General features: G+C 30.2%; 1 protein-coding gene and 1 long non-coding RNA gene across 3 annotated transcripts in view; both read left to right on the forward strand.

Moving 5' to 3' along the window:
• The window catches only part of LOC139516659 (uncharacterized), a 117,558-nt gene that overhangs the window by 86,273 nt on the left and 11,313 nt on the right, over positions 1-19,972 (forward strand). Inside the window, exon 1 of one of the 2 annotated variants that reach the window (XM_071306881.1) lies at positions 19,308-19,818. The exons of the other annotated variant lie outside the window; for it this stretch is intronic. Within the exon in view, the coding sequence (XP_071162982.1) occupies positions 19,432-19,818 (387 nt within the window). The 5' untranslated portion in view covers positions 19,308-19,431. Of the gene's footprint in view, positions 1-19,307; positions 19,819-19,972 lie in introns of those variants that run through there. 2 annotated transcript variants of the gene reach the window in all.
• On the forward strand, positions 9,450-13,287 carry LOC139514872 (uncharacterized). Its single transcript, XR_011662735.1, has 4 exons — positions 9,450-9,868; positions 10,844-10,878; positions 11,455-11,864; positions 12,631-13,287. It is a non-coding gene; the product is annotated as an uncharacterized lncRNA (long non-coding RNA).

The following is a 19,972-nucleotide window of genomic DNA, read 5'->3' on the forward strand; positions in this document are numbered from 1 at the left end:
CAATGTCTCTTCAATACGTTGCAAAGCGTACGATAGCAAACACCCATAATTTATGTAACTATCAAATGTCACTAGGCTAATAGGCATACGCTGACCTATAGTTGTTAATTTCTGTGTCATTTGGTCTCTTGTGGAGAGTTGTCTCAATGACAATCATACCACATCTTCATTTCTATATACACAGTGTAGTTAGAACCGTTGAAACAAACTTCATATGAGGAATTTGCAGTTTTAGCCGGTATTGCAATATTTATTCATAATTGTTGACAATTAAATTTAACTTACTGTTTGTAATGCAAACTTAGTTTTTGTAGTTTAGAACAATAACCAACAGTGCAAGATTGATTACTACGATATTTAGGGATAAAGCGTACACATAATCCATGAAAATAATATTAAATGCAATGTTTTATGTATGTTTAACGTATCCTCTCATTTGTTTTGATCAATAACAAAACATTCTGAATTTATTTTTAGTACTAGTTTATCGTTGTAATAGTGAAATACTGACCTCAGCGTGCATGGTATTGCCGGGAAGCGACCAGGAAAGTTTAAATGGAATTCGCCTTTTTATGATTCATAATGTGGGAAAAATGAAATATGACTTTTTATATAATGGAAATTTTCTCAATGTCTACTGAGTCAAATTTCAAACCTGGTGTATATAGTCATCAGATCACAAGGCGGGTCCTTTATTGCATTTACTATTTTAAATGCTAAACTTCACACTTTCATATGTATATTGTTATGAGTTTCGAAACGGAAAACTACTGTCACCGTGATTCACTACCATTTGTTTGTTACAGTTGAAAAGTCATTCAATTACAAAATTAAAAAAAGATGAGCTGCACAAAGCAAACTATATGTGCTTCTGATGACACATCAAGTATTGGATACATGTATATGATCTCACATTTTGGTGAAAGAGCGGATGATTCAAATGAATATTTACAGTCTGGTTGTGGAAGTGAACAAGGAACCCCTTATGAGGATGATTACGACACAATACAGGGATCCATCGTTAGTGAAACACGTGAAGGAATGCCAAATTTACTAGTAAATGAAATATCTTCAACACAACCTGATATTACTCAAGACATCAACAATTTGCATCCAAAAACAAATGTAAGTGATGTACAAAAATCATTTTGTCAATTATATTTAGCTGACTTGCTCTAACTTGACCATTTAATCTATAGCTATACTCGACATATCACGTCCGCTGTCTGTCATCCAGTAGACATTGCCTTAAAAAAAATAAAAATTACAAAAATACTGAACTCCGACGAAAACTCAGTACGGAATATCCCTAATTAAATGGTAAAATCAAAAGCTCGAACACTTTAAACGAATGGACAATACCTGTCACATTCCTGACTTAATACAAACATTTTTTTAAAGTAGACAATGGTGGATTAAACCTTTTAAATACTTAGTGAATACAATTAGATCATTTTTTTCAATATATCTTTACGATAACAAACAAACAGAGTAAAACTTTTACCACAACTAAAACCCAGGAACAGAAGATTTTTAATTAATCCAATATGATTGAGTTGTTTCCTCATATTGACAGATTTTATCATGTTTGGGTTCTTGTATAGATTTAAACTAAAATACTTCCGACGAAAAACTGCTGTATTTTATCTCATCTATATGCAAAATTGCCTTTATTAATCAAAAATAGAAACATGTCCGTTACTATGAAAATCGATTTTATGCTCGTTAGATACACAAACTAGATTAAAAAAATAGTGAGAGTAGTTGTATAACGAGTTCTTGTTTTGGTTATAAATAAATATGGCATGTCAGTTAACTGCTAGTAGTCTGTTGTTATTTATGTATTATTGTCATTTTGTTTATTTTCTTAGGTTACATCTTCTGACATCAGACTCGGACTTCTCTTGAACTGAATTTTAATGTGCGTATTGTTATGCGTTTACTTTTCTACATTGGTTAGAGGTATAGGGGGAGGGTTGAGATCTCACAAACATGTTTAACCCCGCCGCATTTTTGCGCCTGTCCCAAGTCAGGAGCCTCTGGCCTTTGTTAGCCTTTTATTATTTTAATTTTAGTTTCTTGTGTACAATTTGAAAATTAGTATGGCGTTCATTATCACTGGACTAGTATATATTTGTTTAGGGGCCAGCTGAAGGACGACTCCGGGTGCAGGCATTTATCGCTACATTGAAGACCTGTTGGTGACTCTCTGCTGTTGTTTTTTATTTGATCGGGTTGTTGTCTCTTTGACACATTCCCCATTTCCATTCTCAATTTTATGGGTATTAATATATGCACCTGAAATACTTTGGCGGTTTAAAAGGTGGGGTTCCGTTATATTATATAAAGACATTTGTGGGTGTCATTTCATCGAAAGTGCTCACAGTAACTACGACAGTTTGCAGTTTATTGTGTCATAAAAATGTATATGATTATAATACATAGTTTTATTTCAGTCCTATATCTAGAGCTTTGTTTTATTTATTAAACCAAGGATTTAGTTAAAAAAATGTTTTAAATTCGGACGAGCATGGCCAGGGAGTATTTAATTGTTGCTAATCTTTTGATTCATATGATTAACTATTGATTATGTTTTTATATGATTGTCTTGTCCATCTCATTGTCCTTTGTTTAGGTATGTTAAACGTATTAGTTTAACGCGACAAAAACATTTGCCCGACTCAAGTCAATATCCATATTCGGAAATCACGCGTTTGAACTTCTTGTAATGATACAGAAGTTATTTCATATGCAATATAGAAATATTGTTTTTTCAAGTTTACGTATTAAATGTGAAAAAATAAAAAATAAATTACACGATTTAGATTATAATATATCCAACTTATATATTATCAATATCGGATGATCCATGTAATTGAATAGAATAAATAAAAATCACAGAAATTTCGAGTTAAGGAAAAAGCCAAAAAAATGAAATAAAAAATAAGACAGCCAGCTAGATACCATAAACAAACTAGGTATACACAATCCAGAGTCTGAGCTTGATTTTCTATATAATATAAAAACTAAACTGACGAAAAAGGGTCATTTATTCAAAATCATAAAATGCAAAAAATACATTTTGCAAATAAAACATTTGTCATAAAAGTTCATATTTACCATGAAATAATTTATACATAATTAAAACGAAATTACATCAACTAATATCATACCAATTTAATAAACGACACAGAATAGCAAAGGAGGGGGAATATGTCAGAAATAAACATATATACATATCTACTTCCAAAACTAACATTAAGGGAGGTATGTTGGTGGAAATTTTAAACAAATTGTTTGATAAAAATCACAAGTTAACACACCAAAGGCTGATGATTAAAATGAGTGACCACAACGCAATTACACGTAAACTTGTGCAGAAATATTAAAAGTTCATATGATCATATACCAAGATATTTCTTTAAATTATCTCTTACTGCTAAAATGATTCAATGTGTAAATCTTATTCCGGTCAGGACCATAGCAATAAAATTATTTCAGTATGGGATCACGAACAACTGATTCTCATATTGCACTTGACATTTTTCAATCGCATAAAGATCACAGATGAATTCTTTGAGGAAAACGTTTTTTAATTGGAATTAGTAAAATTAATACGTATCTAATGTAGACCTTTTTAACTCTAAGTTATTTTTGTTGTAATCACAATTGATATGAGACTTAAGGAATATTTTGCGTAACTCATGATTCGGTAAAAAGTTAAGCTTTAGACATAATCTTTAATATACAGCTTTTTAGAAATTTAATGACTAATGAATACCACCATTCAATATTATTAGCAATACTTTTTATCGATTAAACCACTATAAAAATAAAACGGGAATCCACCAAACTTACTTATCCGGCAATGATAAGCGTAGGGACTTTTAATTTACACTTAAAAATACACTCAATATACATCGGGAATTCGATTTTTCTATTTATTTATCTTTCTTTTTTTTATAAAGTCATATAAAACTTCAAATCAAAAAAATTTGCGAATGGAAAAAAACAAACGTAAACATCGCTCCGTCATTAAGATAAACTATATCTTATTTTTACCTATTATACACGTCCTTATACGAATTTCCATGCTTCTTTGATGATTGTTTACAAACGGGTGATAATCGTTAAATTTCGGATTCAAAACACGACCATTAATTAACTACCATATTTTCACAACAACATTGACCTATTGAAATATTTTTTGACGATTTAACGAAATTTAAGCGAGAAAATGATAAAATAGTGCACAGAAGACTAAGTTTATGATATATGTATACATTGGTTCAAGAATTGGATTTTTATTATTTTTCACCGGTCACTCGTTTCAAACATGTGACCCAATCCCATTAAATACACATCCCTTAAATATTTTAATGTATGCTGATGATGTAGTTCTTTTATCATCATCAGAGCAAGGACTTCAAAATTGTGTTAATAAATTAAATAAATTTACAGTTGATTATAAAATGAAAGTTAACAAAAAAAAGACCAAGGTTCTTGTATTTAACAAATCAGGAAGACTTAAAAATATTAAAATATCATTAGGAAACCAGACTTTAGAATGTGTACAGAACTACACATACTTAGGTATAAATTTTTCATCATCTGGGAGTTTCCAAATAGCAGAGAAAGAACTTTATAACAAAGGAATGAAAGCATATTTCAAATTAAGGAAGACCTTTTCAGTGGAAAGCCAAAAACCTAGTACTTTATTACACATCTATAACCATACAATCCGACCAATCTTGTTGTATGGATATGAAATTTGGGGTTATATACCACATAAGAAACAAATACATTTGGATAACTTTATATCAAAAGAAACTGATTATCTTGTACTGGAGAAAATTCATACTAAGCTTTGTAAATTTTCACTTGGAGTTGATATAAAAACATCAAATATGGCATGTAGAGGAGAACTAGGTTTACTCCCTACACTGTATTATGTAATAATGAATATGGTAAAATATTGGATCCATCTTATGAAAGATATTGAACCTTCAAATATTATTCTAAGGGAAGTCATAAATCTATCTCATTCTATGGACAAACATAACCAGGAATCTTGGATTGGAAGCATTAAACATATATTTAAATTTCTAGACTTATAATATCTATTTGTTAACCAGTCAAACTTTAAACAAAACCATATTCTAAAAAAAGTAAAAACATCTTTAACTATTAAATTTAAAGAAAGCTGGTTAGCTAGTTTAGAAAGCAATTCTGGGAAGTGTACTAAATTACAATCTGGCAATAAATTAAGAACTTACAGAAAATTTTAAAATATTTTTATGTTTGAACCATATTTAAAAATGGTTCAAAATTGTGTTAACAAATTAAATAAATTTACAGTTGATTATAAAATGAAAGTTAACACAAAAAAGACGTGAATTCAAAAAAAGACAGACAAATAATCACAAGATTTAGAACTAGCTGTCATGATCATGCTGCTATGTAAGAACGCAGTTGAAGACGAACTACATTTTCTTTTAAAATGTCCTGTTCTAAAAGATACTCGATCTCAACATCTGTCTAATTTAAATTCTAAATTCAAAAATTTTTCAAGATTATCTGATGAAACGAAATTTGTTTGGATTCTTTCATCTGAAGATGTGTTTGTTACTTCAAACTTATCTAGTAATTTATTGCACTCCCTTTTTGAAGAACGAAAGAAAATTATAGAAAATATTGTTGTTTGAAAAAAAAATAGAAGAAAAATATATATAGATATATATATTGGAAATAAAATTGATCAGGAGTTGTCACCCATAGACCTAGAACTATAAAGAATTATGTAATTTCTCCAGCTAGGTCACAGTGGCACCCATAACAACTATGTTTTGTCAATAACTTGGTTTATATCAGGTTAATTAGTGTAAATGTGTATTCATGTGATTTTTTGTTTAAATGTACTTTAATCATTCTAATCTTTTTCTGTGCTTTATTTTGTAATTCATTTGATTGTATAGCTCAAATTTTGGGCACCATGATTGGTTAATAAAATTATCTATCTATCTATCTATCTATCTATCTATCTATCTATGACTTTAATAAAACTAATTAAATACATAAATATATAAAATAAATATATATTGCTATACACAAAATAAATTCTAATTCAGTTTCTTTCTGGCATGCTACAGGTGGCACAGTAGTATTTCCTGGCCTATAAGGGATGATGATAGCCTTTTTAGAATTTTTACCACTTTCTAACACTGCCCAAAATTCTACATTCACAGTTAACTGAAGTACTTTCATTTTACTATTCAGAATTTAATTTGAATCTGTATGTAAAATTATTTTATATTTTTTTACACCTGATTCATCCCTCAGTTTGGGAAAGTATGTTCAGTTGATACCGTATGTTTTGTCCAATCACACTGTTAAGATACATTGACCTAAGTAGTGTACACAAAAGAGTAACCTAAATTCTGGAATGCAAATACTACCGTGCTACATACAGAATTTATTCTAAACATACTGTTATTCCAACGTAATACATTTTAAAAAGGTCTATACTGTATGTTCGTAAATAAAGATGTAAAAGGAAAAATATCTTTGAAATATTAATCCAGCTTTTAGTGATTTTTCATATAATTTTTCTTTATCTTGCGATGAAAGTTAAAAGACGTAAATGTATCTGAGGAAATATTTATAACTTTTGACACCTACTCTAAAAAAAGTTCTCGAAAGAGAAAACCCCATTTAATTAAAATCAAAATAGTAGACATGCGCTTTTGAATGTAATCAGCGACCTCCGTGTTTGAATAGTTAAAATAGTTCTACAACTGTACCACTAGCATTACAATACAGAGGTTAGAAGGTCGAACTACCATTCTAAGATTTACAGTTGTTTGACAGTTGGTTCAGGCCGGAAATAACACGTTTTTTAACCAGTAAAAATGGCTTCGACAAAATAAAAATAGGTAAAATGTAGTGATAACACCATTTTTTTTTTATCAATTATTCAAAATGGAATGAAGTTGAGAATCATAACAGCGAAAACTGTAGGTGTCTTATACCGGTATCACCGTTTGGTTGAGAAAAACACGTTGATAATGACATTTGTAAATTGCCATTGACCTTACAAATAGCCAATTGCAAATTATGGGGTATATTGTCATCGTAATTGTTTCTTCATTATACATTTTTCCATGTAAGAATTATAGGTTATCGAATGTTATTACACGCTCTTACAGATTCACTTGATTCAATGATACAGTTAGGGTTATCTTTTTTTAAATATTTAGTGACATTATTATGTGTCAGTTGGCCGTTTATGGTAGATGACCATTAATCATAATGTTCGTTTGTAGCCATCAAATCTGTGTTTACATATTAATCCTATAGTATGTTCAAGTACGATGGAGGGTGTAGTCATTTGTAGAGAGGGTTGAATCAATCAGATTTCAATATAAGTTAAGTAGCATCGTAATGTAATTTTTACTTTCATCAACGTAAGTTGAACATCTTATTTAAAAGAAATTGCGAACAACTGGATATTACTGTTCATGTTCGTAAAACTTTGTATTTCACAGTATTAGATTTAAAAATATGACTACGTCTACTGTATCTCAAGTATTTTTTTTTATTCTGTTTAGATAATGTAAGAATAGTTGAAATATTTATCAGTCAGTTTCATTTCATCTTTGATATATATTCAATTTAGATAAGAAATACAAATTGATGTGTATATACTTTTTGTTGATATTTAATTTTTTCATGTTTTTTACTATCATTAATAAACTTTCTTTCGTATCCATTAAGGTTCGCCAACTGGTAAAACGATTTTTCATCTCAATCCTGATCAAATAGCTGACCCGGAAGTTAGCAGAAATTTGTTGTCGCATAATTGCGAAGCATACGTTGGTTATCCGGCAGGAGACCTCAACATTAAAATTTTGAAGTCAGGAGAGCTGGAGTTCAGAAAATTAGACTTTTTAATCGATAACACAGAGGACAACAATACATCATGCGAAATTCTTAGAAAAATAACTTTTAGAATAATATTTATATCTGATATGGAGAAGGCTATCATCAGATGATCAGTAATTAATAAACACTTCCCAGATTCTCCAGCCTTTTATTCAAATAACAAAACGGTATTTCTTATTCCAGGTATATATCGCTTGTGTTTGCAAATTTGAACTAAGTATAATTAAAATCATCTAACATGAATCATTTTAGGTGAGAAAAAAAATGAAATAAAATCAATAAATTTATGAATCACAAAAAAAGTGAAAATGAGATAGTATCGCAAGAATTTACATTTATTGAATCGTCTTTTTAGTGCTTTTAAAATTCGCTTTTAATTGTTTTCATTTTTCATACGATCTAGGACTTTTATTTCTATTGTAGTTAAACTTTATGAAATATTATCCTTTACAACCTTACAAATAGCAGTTATTTAATCTTTTTGTTAAAAAAAGACGTTTCGTGAAAAAACACTAATTCTTTTAGGGAATCAGATTCGGTAGTAGTTAGTCATTTGACTATTGTTTTTGTCGGTTCTAACATTGACTTTTTTTTAACTAAACATGAATTGGTACATGTTATGAGATATTCAAAACTTAATGGATTGCACTTTGTCGAAAGTTATATTTTTTTACTTACTATCTTTATATAGAATGGCATGATTTTCTCAAACAGCTGGGGGGGGGGGTTCTTACTTTATCGCTTGGGCGAGTGTGACTTGATATTTTTTTCCTTGGGCACTTGAAAGCATGAGAAATTTGTTAGATATATTCAAAAGGCTTTGAACTAGATTTCGTCAACACTTTAAAATTGGTACTGTATGTTTTTGTCGTTTTATTATTTATTTTTCATAAAGTCCCTTTTACAAAAAATATTGATCTGTTATCGGTAGTTCATTTGTTCTATCCTTATTACATTGTTTAAGGTTAGGAAAACGATTAGACTTTCATCAGGGTAACGTTATTCATTTTATTTAGCAAATGAAAAGAACTATGGACGATTAAATCAGACCAATGACCGCCATAAAGTAGTCAATAATGCTGAAATTAACGTTACTCACCAATTAAACAATCGTTTCTAAAGTCATTAAGGGATATAAAAAGAGGCAACACGAAAGAACGTCTCATATGTAAAATTGATGGAAAGAACGTCGTTTTATCTTGACTAGTATGCGGATAAGCTGCATTAAATGTGAGCATGGCAAAATCATAAGTACTGCGTTGCTAAAAAGTAAGACCGCAAAAATACTGAGGAAAATTCAAAACAGAAAGTCCTTCATTAAACGGCAAAATCAAAGAATAATACACAACAAACGAATGGAAAACAACTAACTGTTCAATCTTTCTTGGTAAAACATTTTTTGAAGCGGCATGACATTAAAATATATCTTATGATAATACGTAGTTAATTCAATATTATATAATGCATTCATAATGGTAGTCCTGACACAATTCGAATTGTTTTTCTCTAATTACAAAATCAAAGCTATATTACGTTGTGTTTATAGTTAGGTAAGAGTCGACTGATTTGTGCAATATAGTTTCATATTTTTTAATAGGTTGCTCAGTATACGAACGGAAGTGACACCCCTAAGCGCACGAACGATGTTCACTAAAACCAAAGTTTTTGACGGAAATTCAACAAAGTTAAAAGTTATCTGTCGATCGGATAATATTATAATCTTGATAATGAATATCTTTTTCAGGTTATGCATGTAAGGATAACACCGTCTTCCTAAGCAACCGTGTACATCCCACAAATTGTCATTATTATATTGAGTGCCAGAACAAAGTGCCATATGGTCGGGCCTGTCAGTACAACTTTTGTTTTGGAATTTATACAGTAGAAACATGCAGTCCTTGCAATGATGTTACATATCGAACAGTAGGTAAGAAAGCTTACGTTGAATAAAAGTGTACTTGACAATTTTGATGATAGGCGAATCGACGCATTGTATTAGATGCCGTTTTGTTGATTGCTAATTTAATTTAATTAAATTTAATCATGTAAATTATGTTGCAAATTGTTTTCATAATTACATATTTTCAAAATTACATATTTTCAAAATGAAAACTTGTCAAATCGTTGAATTGGAAGCGATTAAAATTGGGATGTATAAAATACCGAACCATCAGGCGAAACAGAAATAGAAAATACACATCAAAAGTACAATACACAAAAACGGATTTAAGTTATGACTGTACAGATGCAAACAAAACAGATTACCTTGATAATCATGAAGCATCAAAAACTGTTGAAAAATCAAGTACCAAACTATATTGGGTGCAAAATCAAATTTAAAATTTTTCATTGACACACATTTACTGAAAGCTACATGTAGTTATGTTCCTTAAAAGTATCATATACATATTCATTTAAGAATTCTTATTGGTTATATTTAAAAAAAAAAAAGAAAAAAAAAAAAAAAAAAAAAAAAAAAAGGAGGCAACATATACCAAATTGATATTATAATTCATAATACAAAATCAAACTGGCAATGTCATCGCAAAATAACAACAACAAAAAGACAATCAAAAACAAAATTCACAATTTGGAAAGTTAAATAGTGAGCAATGCGAACCATACCACAACCCAGTAGTGATAGCATGTGCTCCAGTCGGGAAGCAGATCATACTCAACGTTTGTTACTCGTATGAAATATGTTACTATGTTATTTATCAAGTGATTAGACATCACGCAATAGTGGATTGGTAATTGTCGAAATGTACCGAATGAATATGGCTATTCAAAAAGATTTGCAAATGTGAATGATCTATATCGAAAATATAATAACAATATATATTGTATAAATCATGAGAAAGATATACATGTATAGTATTTGATATTTTTTTTCCTTTTCCAGGTAGCTCCTGTACAAATACGACAGTCGTTCAACAGGTAACATAAAAATTAAAAGAAGGTAGAACAAGATGTGTAAGAGAGATGATAATTTGTCAAAAGTGCACATTTTTCTCAATGGTTTCGATTGTGAATACTTAGTAGCTCGTATACAACTTAAACATTAAAGCAAATAAAGCCTATTGATCCGTTGCAAAACATCAAATTTATATTTAAAGTTTATGTTTATTATTGTTTCCAAAGATGACATCTTTCCGTTTTTTAATTTCTTAACAAACATCCATTTTTTTATTTATTTATTTTTATAATTTTTAAATTGTAGTAACATCCAAAGATTGAAGAAATAAAAAAACAGTTTGATATATACCAAAGCTATTTACATGTTTAAATCAATATTTTCTCCTTTCATAATTTGTTTTTGTTCACGTAAAAAGTCAATGTATAACATTTTTCATATCCAACTGGAAATAGAATATTTGAATGTTTTTTAGCCATGGCGAAAAGATTTGGTGAAAACTGTAAATGTCATAGTTTCTCAAAGTCCATAAAATTAGTTAAAAACTTGCTGTCAGAGCTCGGTATAATTTTTGTTATTTTTCTTCTTTTACCTTACAGCAAAACAAAGTAAATATGACAGTACATTCTGATCAAGTTGTTGGTCTTACTGCTCCACGAACTTCAAACCTCCATTCTTGTTCTGGTTATATTGGCAATCTAACAGGAGACATGAGGATTGAAATACAGTTGTTCGGAAACGATACCTATGACACAATACGTCCTAGTTATACAACTATAACAGATACAACAGTCAACTGTGTGAAATTAAAAGAATCCTCAAGTTTTGGATTGGATTCACTGAAGCTATGTACAATGCAACCATTAGATGTCGAGTAATCAATGGCCTTCATATGGATGTTTTGCCTATATATTCTAACAGTGAAACTCTTCAACTTGTTTCCAGAAAGTAGGCGTTCATATATAATAAGTTGTATATTGCATCAAAATAGAATAAACAAGCAGAGACGGTAAGGCTTTTCCATAACTTTTGAATGATTAATAGCAATACTAACGTTGATTTTTTTCGGGAGGCTTGGTGCTTGGAAGATAATTTTTTATTGATCAAATAAAATGAAAATAATTATTTTGCCTCGATTACTGAAAAACATATTTCCATAAAATCCCATCCAAATTGAATTGAACAGAAACTATATAATTATATTCTGTCAAAGTACACGAATTAACACAAAATTGTCTGTGTAACGGTTTTTTATGATAATAAAAATTATAATAAAAATGTTAATACATGTAATGATAAAATTCTTAATTAAGCGAAAGTAACTCATTTAACAAGAACATTTTAATCTCTCGTGATACCATCAAAATTACTTATACAAGAAGAAAAATGTTCAAACATTGGAATAAAAGACACAAAACAGTTAATTTACTAAACAGTTTTAATTGAATAAGCACATATGAATTCAATAGAAGAAAAAACATAGGGTTCAGGTGTCTTCATTATGTTACGTTTAACAATAGTTTGAACACGAATTTAAATCCTTTGTTTTCTTAATCATGTTAATAAATATTTTTAGCTATTTTTTCATTTGACATTTTCTTTTATTATTCATGTAGTTATGGCATTTGATTATTCTTTTGAGTTTTCGAATTGTAAACAAATGTACATATTTACCGAATCTTGCACTAAAAAGACTTTCAAATTGTAGAATGTTGTCTTCTTTTCAATCAATGTAAAACTCCTATCATCTTATAACTGTTAAACTATAATTTCAGGTGAATTTTGTAACCAGAATTTTAACGGAACCGTAACCAACAAATATCATCACCCAATAACCTGTCATAGATTTGTAACTTGTGTATGGAACGTTCCGGTTGTGCAAGCATGCGCAGGTGTTCTTTGCTTTAGTTTAGAAAAAGATTATTGTGATGATTGCCCTAAAGTAAATACATGTCCTGAATGAAACCGATCACTTGCAATTTGACTGATTTTTCATTGCTGTGTTTATTGGAACTGTTTCAAAACAAGTTTCAAAATGTGCTCTTGTTTACTGTATATCACCTTGTAAACATTGTACTAAAAATGATGTAACACTAAATATAAATATATCTGTTTAAGTTAACAATATATTCACTACTAAGAAGAACCATGCGCTGTATTTGTGGTGTTAATTTATGCAGATTAAATGTATATAATTATGAACGATATGTATTAATCAAACTAAAGTCATCTTTAAAAACCACATAAAGCGGCTGATTTGTCTGTACTTTTGAAATTGCTGACTATTCATTTGAGTTTAATTAAAATTTTAAAACTGAAGATTTTTTTCACAAATATGTGTTAGCCAAAGTGAACAAAAAATAGCAATTGTTCATGAATAATATACATTTAACAATACCGAACAATGTTTCGGAGAACCTGAAATGACCCGGTTACACATATTTATAGTTAAAACGTTTTCTTTTTGTACTTCTTTTTCTAACATTCAATGCTTATTTTGTCGATTAATAATTGAATGAACATCATCAAATTGACGGATCACAATTTATTATTTGTTTTATCGTGATCCTGTCAGTCATATACATTTTTTCTTAATATAGAACTAGAAATGTTCAAAATAGACTTAAAATAAGGCAGCTATACTATGCATTCCATATAAAAAAGGGAGATTTGGTATGATTGTCAATTGGCCAAATGTCCAAACAGATTCCAATTAAAAACATAGTGTAATTTTAAGTCACCGTCTTAAATATTGGGAAATAACGTACCCTTTAGTCCATTAAAAATGCCAACTTTAAAAATAAGTGTGAAACAATTCAAACGCAATAAACTAAAGGCCAATTGAACAAAAAATTACGAAAAAAACAAATATGTTAGACATGTACCAATGACAGTCTATGAATAACAGGTCCCTGACTAGTTCTATTCACTCCAGGTTACACATTTTATTCATCAATGATCTTGAACATTTACCATGTCATACTCAGATGATAACATTACACAGAAGTTTTATACTATTCCGGGTTTTTTTTCTGCTGAGGTATTCCAAAAGTCGTATATGATTTCCGACTTAATGAACTACGTTTTAACGTGAAAATGTAGTTACGAAAACAAATGGCAGTCTTGATTTAACGCTCAATTGAATGGTTGTGTCATAAAAGTGTAATGTTAAGAAGATTATACATTTTCTTGTAATTGTGTAGGCTGTAAAAGCGTTGAACTTTTATCTTATTTACACAAAATGGTCCACGTTTTTATACACTAATATTTAAAAAGGGGCTTTTAATTCATGAATAAAAAGAGTCCAGTGCTAGGAAAGGTACACGTACATATTTGTTCATCACCAGCACATAATCAGGCGAAAATTTCGTTTAGAAAATTTGCGCGACTTTTGCAATCAACTGACAACATTGCAGTACACCTTGCAAGTTAAAATATAATCAACGTGTTATAAATTGCATGCTTACGAAGGAATTTTCTTGATTTACCTTTTTTTAAGACATCTCAAAGCCGAATCTTTGAAAGCCATGAAGGCAAAATAACCTTAACAGTTTAGAATCTATATTACCAAAAAGGACCTAAAAGGTGGCCAAATTCATCGGAAGTCAATTTTGCCTCAATGGGTTGAGACCTTAGTTGCTTATAATTTTGAACTTTATTTATCATGTCATAACAAAGTACTGACTACTGAGCTGATTATACCTTCTTTGACTAATATCCTCCAGCAGAGGTATCTGTAAAAGTATTTGTGAAAAAGCTGTCGACAGATTTGTTTTGATTTTTTTTTTTTTTTTTATTTCTTTTGGCTAGATTCAGATCCAAATCCGTTCTAATACAATTATTTATATCATTTTTATAGGCTAAGTTAGAGCGAAATGGATGTTGGATGTACACTGATTGATAATGTATTTGATGCATGATTTTTGTATCAGTGATTATTAGCTGTCACTAACTACGAGTACTATCAAATATGTACTTAATGTCTTTTTGGAATTTTTTTGGATGTACAAGTACCTGTCCACGTCCACTCAGTGTTTTTTATTTGTATTTGTATCCATCGGATGAGTTCATCATTTTTTAACTGATTTTTATAGTTTGTTCTGATGTTGTACTGTTACACCACTGTCCAAGGTTAGAAGCGGAGCCTTCAAACTATTTTGACTTTGCCAACTTCTGTACGTGGTTGTCTTTTGTTTCTGTGTTACATAATTGATTTTCGTTCACTATTTTGTACATTGATTAGTCCGTTAATTTTCTCCTTTGAATCGTTTTATATTTTTCATTTCAAAGCCTTTTATAGCTGACTATACGGGATGGGCTTTACTCATTGTTGAAGGACGTACGGTGATCTATAGTTGTAAATTGGAGTAGGGGCAATAGGGCCCTTATTTGGCACAAAAATTGGATTTTGTCTAATGATTAATTCGTTTCAGTGTGTGTTACATTTAAATGTTTTGTCGTTGTTCTCTTATATTTAATGCGTTTCCCTCAATTTTAGTTTGTAACCCAGATTTGTTCTTTTTCCTATCGATTTATGAGTTTCGTCTACAAAAGACTCAACAGTGACGCTTGAATCAAATAATGTTAAAAGTCCAAATAAAGTACGATGTTAAAGAGCGGACCAAAAAAAGTCCCAAAAGTAGATATGTGATTCATACTCTAAGCAATGATTATGGTATCATCAAAATCATCTAACAGAACGTATATAAAACAATGGGATGAGGTAAAATGAGACAACTTTCCACCAAAGACCTAATAAAATAGAAGTAAAATTCATATGTCACTGTACGGCTTTTAAAAATTGGACAAAACATGCCATAGTGCAATACAATAAAAGCATCGAAAAGACAATTGTAACATTATTCAAATGATAAAGCGAATGGCGTGAATTGCTTATAAAAAACAATATACAAAACACTAATATGATATATTGCAACAAGTAATACCCTTAAATTACATCCTTCTGACTTGTGACAGGCACATAAAGAACTTTGCGGGGTTAAACCCTTCCTATACTTGTGAAAGCATTACAACAGCATAAAAATAGAACACAATTTTAAAACAATGACAGAGTTAACGTATGGGACATAGCATAATAAAGGCAAAATGTAATTGAAGGTAATGAATGCGAAACATTTCAAACTCGAATATAAGATCATTGAAAATTAAAGTTTGCATTTAGTGGATCAGCAAATGGAATATCGAATCGCATCTGCCTTCCAGTACCGTTTTCTTGATATATCTAAACATACATTTTATATTAATTAAGTTTCTAAAAGTTTGTGATTTTGTGCCGGTAAATCCGGTTTTACCCCGTTTTTTACGTAGTTTAAGTGATAAATCGGGACTTTCCTGGGTTAATCTACGTAGTTTCTGCAATAAGTCGAATATCACTTACACATTTCCAATTGTTAAATAAGTTGATATTATTAACGATATTGACGTTCAAAACATGATATTGATATATCCTACCATGACAACCTCCTTTTATGGTCTATACATATTGTAAATATACAAACATTTGAACCAGGAAGTTGGCATTTAAATGGCAGAACCAAACTTTTGTTTGATACGATCTATGACAACTCATCGATCCTTTGAATAAACTTATTCTTATAGAATGACAATTTAACACCCCGGTAAGATCTTGGAATGTTGTTTTCATCGGCACTTGCATTTTTGATTTTGTTAAATTGATTAAAAAAATTCCTATGTGATATATATTTGTGAACTATTATGGTCCCACGTCCAATCAATGTTATGTACTTGTATTTTGGCATTTCAAAAGGTCTTGCTTAGATCAAACGGTTAAGGAAATATTTTCTTTAAATATGTCGAATGTGAAGTGATTGATTAGTAAGATAGAGAGAACATGATGTTGGTAACAGTACTTTTGTTTAAATAATTTCATTGTACTAATTTTCAGTGGTGAAAAATGAAATAAATAAACATACCAGACTCCAAGGAAAGTTCAAAACGTAAAGCCCCCTCTCAAATGGCAAAATCAAAAGCCCAAACACATCAACCGAAAGAAAAACATGTTATATTTCCGACTTGGTAAGACATTTCTTTATATTGAAAATGGTGGATAAAATTTAGATTCCATCACTGCAAAAAGAGTGTAACGATATTTCACAATTTTTTGTGTTATTTTCACATTTCTTGATCGGTATTAGAAAAATGTTTCTACACACTAGTGAAATATCTGTTTCCGGCAAATGATTGATCGAAATTTAGTTATGACGACAAGATGTCCTGGTTTTTTTCTGAATTTTCCTATGTGACGTCATGAAAAAGGCAACCATGCCTGATGACGTCTCATAAATATACACACCTTTCTTCAAATCTTTGAAAATGATGGATACAAATCATTACAGAAACAGATTCCACCAATATAACTCGTGTATCACGATATTTATCTACTCTCAACAGTTTAATGTTAATTATCTAAAAAGCTCGGCGCAAGCCTCGCGCATACAATATTTAAATTTAACTGTCTCAATTGGAGAAATATAGATTTCACACTGCAACAAGTGTGTTATCATATTTCTCAAATCTCAACAGTTTAATTTTTATCGTTCTTTTAAAACATTTGTAGAAAATTGTGTTCTTATAATATGACATCATCAGGCATGATCGCTTTTTTTAGGACGTCACAATAGAAAATTCTGAGGAAATCTAACGTCATAATTAATTTTCGACCAATAATTTTCTGAGAACGGTTATTTCACTTGTGATGAAAAATACGAGATAGACCCTAACAATTAACAGAGCTAAAAGCAAAATTAACAAAATAAGGAATTACAAATAATCAAAAAAGTAGTGCAGAAAGTTTCGACAAATGAAATACAAATCCAATTAGCTAGTTTCACTTTGAATGCTTGCCATGCATCAAATGGAGAAAACGGTGTTACTTTTTCATCAAAAATTACTCAGGATGTTTGACTTTCCAGCGAAGTTCTGGCTGCATCGTATGAATACCGTCGAGCCAACGCCTTTACCAGTAGCAAATGCTTTTGTGAATCCAAACAAGGAATTTCCGGCCAGGTCTTATTTAATTACTTTTGATTATGTTCTTGATAATTATACATTACAATTATGTCAACAAGTCATTGGCGGAGTTCTTGAACAGACAAGCAAATTCAACTCGCATTCAATTTTAACCCCTGATCAACATTTCCCGTCAAATACACACAACTGTTGTTCCAAACCCTTCGTTGTTGTAATTTTTTAACCCAACCAAGATTAAATTTCCAAACAGTTTTTTGACAATTTCCAATATTTACAAAGACAAAAACCAAACTGTCACAAATGTCTTAACAAGAATATCTCGTCACACTGTTTTCAGGTGTTGATATGGTATCTCCAGAAATTCGTACAAAATTTATATCAGGATAGACATACACCTATACCATCTTCTTCTCCAGGACTATGAAACACCAAATAACTAAAAGATTAAACAGAACTTCAACACTTCATACATCCAGCTCCTCATCAAGACAAACATGGAAGAGATATTTTTGTTCACCAATAAATATGGACAAACTATAGAAATAAAATTCATAAATGATTCAGATTTTGATTGTAATAGTCTTCATTATACATTTGATTGCTAATATCAGATGTCGATTAACCCACTCTTGAGTGTACAAATTCTTGAAAAATTCAAAAAAATTCCTGCCGTAGTCAAAAATTTGTTACAAAATGAAACTGATAAAACATTTTTTATAACCCTTTTTACCCAATCTACTTTTTTAGAATTCAAAAATAAATTATAAAAAAGTAGATGTAAAAACTCACTAAAAGAGACCAAATGACACAGAAATTAACAATTTTAGGTCACCGTCCAGCCTGCAACAATGAGCAAAGCACATACCACATAGTCAGTTTAGGTGTTACAACTCACAAGCATAAAAAAAACAACGGCTTATAATTGATCCATCTTCTCCTCAAAATTGAGATTTACACTACAGTGGTAAATGATTTGAAAGATAAAAACCTTGGCATACATTTAAACTGATGATGCTTTGTGTCAATGCAATGCCGCAACTCTGTAAAATATTGTAGGTTGATGGTATATGGGACAACAGCGGCAGCGGCTACGAAACTTATAAGTACGATAAAACGTTTTGTCTCTTTAAACATAGTTGGACATCATTTTATCCATACGCTATTTTTACAAGTCAGAAATGAAAGAAACATTTGTATAAATTATTCTGCATTTGTTATTTAATAAGTTTTTAACGATTGTTTGTTGAATATTTTCTTTTCAATACAACGCAATATACAAAATATACATGTTGTACATATAAATGTTGATCAGTTTCGAATTTCAAATGTTATTACGGAAAATAATATCCAATTTGCTCGTGTCTCTATTTATATGCATTCAAATAATGCATATACCATGAACTATACTAATGCAGATCTTTTGACAAAGTCTTGACTCTTATTCTATTTCATTTCAAACTGGTAGTATCGTGTTTCTTAAATCAAACAAAAGACTTAAAATGTATATAGATATGTTAAAACATATTTCAAATCTTGCATAACCGTTAATCAGTAATAGAATTAAAATGGAGCTCCAAGACGAAAAGAAGAGTTTCGATGACAGAAATTTTAGCGCATACCTTAACAGATCATACAGTGACGGGTTTTTTCCGCCTCCTGATATTTTTGGAAAACAGAGACATTCCAATGGATATTTACAAGCTTGTAATCGAAATGAAAAGGGTATATCTTCCAAACATGATTATCTCAGTGTACAGGGATCTATCAGAGAAGAATCGCAAGTTGATAAAGTATCAGACAAACCTCCCGATTTGCCACACCGCAAATACATCACAAACAAAGAAGAGGTTACTGAACTTGATGATGTTCGAATATATTATGAAATAGCAGATTCAACAAAACTTAGAACGTCTGGGCAGTCAGACGTCAAATGTTTTGACCAAAAAGAATATGTAAGTGTTTTGCAATCATTAATATGTGTATAAATGTAACCCGAATCTTAAAAACTAAACTGTAATATCATGATTAGGGAATACATTTCACAACGGCTTGCCATATCGGGACTTTTGATAGCTTAATATTTGGTCTTAGGTATGATTATTGTTG

The sequence above is a fragment of the Mytilus edulis genome, chromosome 3 (assembly GCF_963676685.1).
Source record: "Mytilus edulis chromosome 3, xbMytEdul2.2, whole genome shotgun sequence".
Taxonomy (NCBI): Eukaryota; Metazoa; Mollusca; class Bivalvia; order Mytilida; family Mytilidae; genus Mytilus; species Mytilus edulis.